The 6,781-nt window shown below is 62.6% G+C and overlaps 1 protein-coding gene and 2 non-coding genes across 3 annotated transcripts; all 3 read right to left on the bottom strand.

Moving 5' to 3' along the window:
• Nucleotides 1–2,566: 2,566 nt before the first annotated feature.
• LOC114071848 (40S ribosomal protein S11) lies at nt 2,567–5,175 on the bottom strand. The gene is made up of 5 exons (XM_027909739.1): nt 5,113–5,175; nt 4,121–4,252; nt 3,802–3,877; nt 3,186–3,315; nt 2,567–2,737 (listed from the first exon to the last, which is right to left on the bottom strand). The coding sequence occupies exons 1-5, from the start codon at nt 5,125–5,127 to the stop codon at nt 2,614–2,616; spliced, it is 477 nt and encodes a 158-aa protein (XP_027765540.1). The 5' UTR covers nt 5,128–5,175; the 3' UTR covers nt 2,567–2,613.
• On the bottom strand, nt 2,856–2,945 carry LOC114071849. The gene has a single exon (XR_003574095.1). It is a non-coding gene; the product is annotated as a small nucleolar RNA SNORD35 (small nucleolar RNA).
• On the bottom strand, nt 3,595–3,679 carry LOC114071850. The gene has a single exon (XR_003574096.1). It is a non-coding gene; the product is annotated as a small nucleolar RNA SNORD35 (small nucleolar RNA).
• Nucleotides 5,176–6,781: the final 1,606 nt, after the last annotated feature.

Here is a 6,781-nt window from a genome sequence, read left to right as displayed (position 1 = left end):
TAAAACTGTTGGCAGGAAGTAAAGCCCAGGAGCCTTGGGACAGGAGGGAAATGAGGGTCCCCAACCCCAGTGTGGCCCAAGCGGACACAGATCATTCCCCTCACCACTGCCGGGAGCTGCTTCCCCAAACAACCCCAAATCCAGCAGCTCTGAGCACGTCAGGAGGGCTCAGGAAGGGATTAGAAAGGGATTAAGAGGGAAAGCTTTTACCTCAAGCTGTCCCCGCTCCAGCAGTGCTGGACACAGTGGGAACATCACTGGGAGCCACAGCCCCCAGCAGGCCTTGGGAGGGGGGGCACAGGCCACCCCCAGCTCTGACACCCTCACCAAGTCCCAGTTTGGTGCTAAAAAGGGGCTTGTTGGGATAATTCACAGGAGAGGCCCATTAGCCGGACAATCTGCTTAAGGGAGTGAAAGAGGAGGACTAATCACTCTGAGATGAGGGCTTGGGATAATCTCCCAAGGAGCAAATAATTGGGCATTAAGGTGGGGGGGGGGATGGAGGCTCCGAGCAGCCCGTGGATCAGTCCTTGCTCCGGGGGCTCCCCCATGGGAACCATGTGGACAAACAACATGGCCCCAGTGCCAAGGGGCTCCCAGGGCCCCCCAGGACAGGGTCCTGGATCCACCGGGAATGGGCACTGGAGGTCTGGGGAGTCATGGCCACGTGCTGTCCCTGCCACAGATGGGGTCCCAGGGGGCCCCAGCGCCTCCAGGGCAGCCCGGGACCCGTGTCCTGGGAAGGGGAGGAGGAAGGGGACTGTCCTGGGAAGGGGAGGAGCAGGGGGATGGGGAGGATGAGGATGAGGTCCTTCCACAGGAATACAAGGCTGCACGAGGCAGCCTGAACACCACTCACCTGGGTCAGACAGCCAGGTAAACGTGTCCCTGTCACGCTGCTGAAGTCAGGGCTCATTCCCAGCATCCAACATCCCCAACACCGCATCCAGAGCCAAACCTGCAGCCTTTGGCACTGGGGAGGGTCAGCCCAGACAGGCACTGGCACAGCCCAGGGCACAGGATCTGGCACAATCCAGGGCAGGGGTCCTAGCCCAGCCCAGGGCACAGCCCTGTCATGGAAATCACCATCAATGTGGTTTTCACGAGGTCAGCACTCCCAGCCCCAGCAGTGCCAACAGATGGTGCAGCTGGAACACTGGAGAGAAGGGCAGATCCTGCAGCAGGACCCAACAACCCCCGTGGGACGCACTGCCACCCCCACGGCGACACCAGCCCGCAGGCAACCCAAGTGCAGGACACTCCCACTGTTCCTGGCTCCATCCCTGTCCCGGGGAGGGGCCGTGCTCCAACAGCAGCTCAGGAAGGAAATGGCTGTGGAGCTCGTCCTTCCTATGGTCCTTCCCGCTGTCAGGACACAGCCGGGGTTGGTGGAATCATCCTGAATTGGGGGGGTCAATGTTTGGATGGTTCACAGGGCACTGTGCTGGGGGAACTCATCTCCCTCTGCTCAGGAGCTGGGGGTGCCCACACAGGTGCTCAGGGAACGGCTGACGGACTCCCTGTCCCGTGTCCCCCTTTTCTCCTGCCCCCACATGCTCCTCCCTTCCTACCCCGGCCGGGGGAGCCTCGTGCCCAGGGGAGAGTGCTCCCTGGAGCCAGGATGGCTGGCTGGGCACAGGGCCCCAGTGGTCCCTGTGTGCCCCTTCCAAAGGGTGTCCATGGTCATAAGGTGACTGCGGAATGAATCCCAGTGTGCTCACAGCACTGGCACTGGGAGACCAGTAAGAACCTCCCGACCAACTGGGGACTGTCCTGCTTGATGTCCCTGGACTCCAGGACTCGCAGCCTCCGCTGCTGCCTAATCCCCAGCACAAACCTGTGACAGTCCTGGGACTCTGGCAGGGCCAGGCGGGAAGTTACAGATGTCCCAAGCCCCTATCTAATTTACTGGGAACTGTATGAACTTACCTTACACCTCCAGGTTTGTTCCAACAGTCTGAGCTCGAAACACAGCTACAGCTCAACCCCCTGAGCTCCCCAGGCCCCTTCACCTGCTGTCACCTCCTGCAGTGGTGCTGGGAGTGCGGACAGGACCCAGCACAAACCAGTGCTGCACTGAGCACTCTTGACCGTGGACAAGGGGGCACGGGCTTAAGCTCCGCCAGGGGAGGTTTAGGTTGGATATTAGAAAGAAGTTCTTTACAGAGAGAGTGATCAGGCATTGGAACGGCCTGCCCAGAGAGGGGGTGGATTCACCGTCCCTGGAGGTTTTTAGGATGAGGCTGGATGTGGCACTGAGTGCCATGATCTGGTAATCACAGTGGGGTTGGATCAAGGGCTGGACTTGATGATCTCGGAGGTCTCTTCTAACCCAGTTAATTCTATGATTCTGGTATTCTAACCCAGTTAATTCTGTGCTTCTATGAGAAGTCACTGTGACACACCAGGAGGTGACAGGAGCAGCTGGAGCGTGTCCCCTTCTGCCTTGTGCTGTGCCTGGGCTCCCACCACAACAACCCCAGCCCACACCTGACCTGTCCCCAGCCCGGTGAGCTTCCACAAGCTGTGCACCCCACATGACTAATTTCAGATCACACACAAGTAATTCCATGTTCCCAATGTTTATTCCTCCCCCATCTCTCCCCACAGGTGTCAGAACTTCTGGAACTGCTTCTTGGTGCCTGCGGCCTTGGTCACCTTGAGCACGTTGAAGCGCACGGTCTTGCTGAGCGGGCGGCACTCGCCCACCGTCACAATGTCCCCGATCTGCACGTCCCTGCAAGGACACCGGGGGGTCAGGGGCTCCCGGGGCACCCCTGCCCCTCAGAACCCCAAATCTGCCTGCTCCCCCCGGGAGGGAACACAGAACTCCCCCAGGTACTGCCCGGAACCTGTCCCATGGTTCAGCACATGCCAGTGGCATTGTCAGCAACCCCTCGCCTGGGGGACTCTGCAGACCATCGTGAGTTTGGACATCATCACCTGGGAGCAGGTTCCCGTGAGCAGCTGGGCCGTGAACCCACCCGTGTCCCACCCAGGTGCACCCTCACTGCAGCTCGTACAGGTTCAGCACCACGCACAGTCAGTGTGGACAGATGTGGGGACACCCCCAGCACACCTGGCACAGCCCAGGGACACCAGCACACAGGGAGACAGGGACACAGGGACAGCTGCACAACACCCCTGGTGCAGGGGGACAGGGACACAGGGACAGCTGCACACACCTGAAGCACGGGGACAGGTGCACGGACATGTTCTTGTGGCGCTTCTCGAAGCGGTTGTACTTGCGGATGTAGTGCAGGTAATCGCGGCGGATCACAATCGTGCGCTGCATCTTCATCTTGGTCACCACACCTGGGCCACGGGGGACAGGCACAGGTATTCCTCTGTGTTCACCTAAATCCCAACCTCTAACCTCCCTCTGGGGTGTTTGGGTATCCTGCCAGGCCACAGGGCAGCCGCTCCCTCGGTGCCAGGCCATGCCCTCCCCATTTCTGTTACAAACCCAATGATGACTCTTTTTTAAGCCCAAGTGACACACTAACACTCCCTGCACCACCTGCTCCTGCCCTAGGGCAACACCTGCCCCCAGGCACAGCACACCCAGGGGGTCCTGGCCAGCACCTGGTCCTGTCACCTGCATCAGTGAAGCCAAGAGGCAACATCGTCAGGCCCGTGGTGGGCTCAGCAGACCATCGTGAGATCAGCATCATCTGCGGCTCCAGGACCAGGGCGGGGATAGGCACCTAGGGCATTACCTGCCCCAGGGACCTCAGGGGCCCTAGCTGGTTACCTGCCCCAGGACTCCCCCGGGATCCCCTCAGGGATGTCCCAGCTCACCTGAGAGGATGCGGCCCCGGATGGAGACGTTCCCAGTGAAGGGACACTTCTTGTCGATGTAGGTGCCCTCAATAGCCTGCAAGGACAGGTGGGTGCCAGGTGAGTGGACGTGGCTCAGGTGACACCAGAGCTCAGAGGACACTCATTACAGCAGGGAATCATGGAGTGGTCCAGTGGGAAAAGCCCTGGAGAAGACTGGCTCTCATCAGCACCACCACTGCCATCATTACCTATTCCAAAGTGCCACCCCCACCCTGGGCAGGGCCCTCCCGGGGGTCACAGCCGGAGGTCACACAGGCCCTGCCCAGAACCCCCTCACCTCTTTGGGGGTCTTGAAGCCCAGCCCCACGTTGCGGTAGTAGCGGGGAAGCTTCTCCTTGCCGCCCTCACCCAGCAGCACTCGCTTTTTGTTCTGGAAGATCGTCGGCTGCTTCTGGTACGCGCGTTCCGTCTGCAGGGAGCGGGACTGGGTCAGCGTGGGGCCGCGAACAGGACCCACCCGCCTGGGCCCTGAGGCCCTCAGCACCGGCGTGGAGCTGGCCCTGGGGCACTGAGACCCTCCCCCGCCCCCACAAGGCCCCAGGGGAACAGAGACCTCACACAACCCCGGAGCACCGGGCCCCGGGCCCTCCCCCAAACCCTCGGGGCACCGGAACCCTCTCCCCACTTCTCCAAACCCCGAGTCACCAAGACCCACCCCATAAAACCCCAGAGGGATCAAAGATCTCCCCAGACCCCACTGCATGGGAACTTCTGCCCCCGCCCCAAACCTGCGGGGCACCGAGTTCCGCCCCCATCGCACCCCCATCCCGGGGACACGGGCCCATCTCCTCCCCCCCGCTCCCAAAACTCCAGGCCACGGAGATTTCCGCCCCTCCCAAACCCGTGGGGCACGGGCCCCTCTCCGGGCACGGGCCCCTCTCCCGGCACTAGCCATCGTCGTCCCCACACCAAAACCCCAAGCACGGGACCCCCCTCGCCCACCCCCATCCCTGGGCACGGGTCCCTCTCCCGCCCCACCCCAACCCCGAGACTCCCCTTCGGCCTTCACAAAACCCCAGGGCCGAACCCCCCCCCTCCGCGCGCCGCTCCCGACGCCCCTCTCCGGCCGCGGCCGCCCCCCCCGCGCCCCGCGGTGCCCGCTGGCCGGGCCGGAGCCCCGGGGGGGTGGCCGGGCCGGAGCCCCGGGGGGGTGGCCGGGCCGGAGCCCCGGGGGGGTGGCCGGGCCGGAGCCCCGGGGGGGTGGCCGGGCCGGAGCCCCGGGGGGTGGCCGGGCCGTGCGGGGAGCGCGGGAGCTCCCTCAGCGCCCACCTGCGTGTCCGCCATCTTGGCGCGCGCGGCCGGAAAGAGGCCGCGAGGCGCGAGAGGCGCGGGTTAAGCGGGGGGCGGGGGCACGGGCGGCAGTGACGTCATTGGGCGTGACGTCACCTACCCGTCGGGTGGAACGTGACGGGGAATGGAGCGGAACAGGGAGAGGGACACGGAGAGCTCGGGATCGGTCACGGCGGGGCATCCTCGCCCCGAGCCGTCATAACCGCCCGGCTCCCCCCTCCTGGCAGGGATTGCAGAGCCAGAAGGTCCCCCCTGAGCCTCCTTTTCTCCAGGCTGAGCCCCCCCCAGCTCCCTCAGCCCCTCCTGCTGCTCCAGCCCCTTCCCAGCTCCCTTCCCTTCCCTGCACACGCTCCAGCCCCTCTCTTGTGAGGGCCCAGAACAGGACACAGCCCTCGAGGTCCCTCAGTGCAGTGCCAGCACAGAGGCAGAGAATCACTTACAGAGTCTTGCTGGCCACACTATATCTGATCCAGAATTACCTCACCTGGGCCAAAAACCTCACCTGGAGCTAAAGGGATAGGTGGGAGTTGCTTAAAAATCGATTGGGAACTAGGAAAAAGTCTCACCAACAGGGATGTGAGGGCTGGAATGCAGCATGGTGGGGGCAGGACCCCCGGATTCCAGCCCGTGGCCAGCTCCTGGCCAGAGGGGAGGTGCCACTGCGATCTGACCACAGCAGGTTCATCTCCCTGCTCTGTTATTTGCTATCACTTCATCCCGTTGATTCCCAGCCCTGGTGTGCATCTGGAGCCTCAGAGCTGGGCTCTGCACCCCTTTGCTGAGTGGGTGACCTTCCATACTCCTGGGGAGAAAAAGGATGGAATAAAGCTCACCCTGCTTCCCTCCTTGGGGTTTCCATGCTGTACAACTGGAGAAAAGTAGCGATGAACACACTGAGTGACTACAATAAAAACATGAACTGCTGGCATGGGAAATATGGTTGCTCTCCAGCCATTGCTCCTGCAGGACACAGAGGCCCCATCCCCTTTATCCCCTCCATCCTCATCCCATCCAATCCCACCTCTATTTCCATCTTCATTCTCCTCACCCCTAGCCCACTTCCATCCAATCTGCATCATCCCCATCCCTAACCCCATCCATCCCCACCTCCATCCTCATCCTCACCCCAGCAGCACTGGGGAAGCTGCAGGTGATGGCCATGAACAGGGAAAGGGTTCTGGGGTCCCAGGAGGGTGCTGGACAGGAAATGTCACAGCACCAGGGGGCTGGAGCCCCCACACCTGGAGGGGTCCAACACCAGCACCTTCTCCACGTACTGCCGCTGCCCTCCAACAGCCACAGCTTCACCCCACGGTTCCAGCAGCACTTGCTGCCCCGTGGCCACCCTCCCGAGTGCCGCAGAGCTGAGGAGGGGCAGATGTGGGGCATCTCAGGCCAGCAGTGTGATGGGGGGCAGCCAGCTGTGTGTGGAGCCCCCCGTGTCCTGGTCAGCCCCCCCGTGCCCCGACAGCACCACGGACAAGGCACGATGCCCTCGACCAGACCCTTTATTCTGAAGGGTTTTACACAGCACAGACACACACACACCCTCCCCATGCACGGCCTCCCCGCGCCCCCCCAGCCCCACACCCTGGGGGTTGCATAGAGAGCAGCTGGGTGGGCGCTGGGGACCCCCGGGGGCCGAGGG

This window comes from Empidonax traillii, unplaced genomic scaffold (genome assembly GCF_003031625.1).
Source record: "Empidonax traillii isolate 1590-97213 ecotype Southwest subspecies unplaced genomic scaffold, ASM303162v1 scaffold2334:size27091, whole genome shotgun sequence".
NCBI lineage: Eukaryota > Metazoa > Chordata > Aves > Passeriformes > Tyrannidae > Empidonax > Empidonax traillii.
This window is presented reverse-complemented; position numbering and strand designations above follow the sequence as displayed.

Bases quoted from the DNA above. Each gene is read 5' to 3' on its own strand.
- LOC114071848 (XM_027909739.1), bottom strand. The intron at 3,878-4,120 runs GTGAGGGGGTTC...CTGTCCTTGCAG, and splicing joins GCTTCAAGACCCCCAAAGAG to GCTATTGAGGGCACCTACAT. The intron at 2,738-3,185 runs GTGTGTGCAGCT...GTGTCCTTGCAG, and splicing joins CACCTGTCCCCGTGCTTCAG to GGACGTGCAGATCGGGGACA.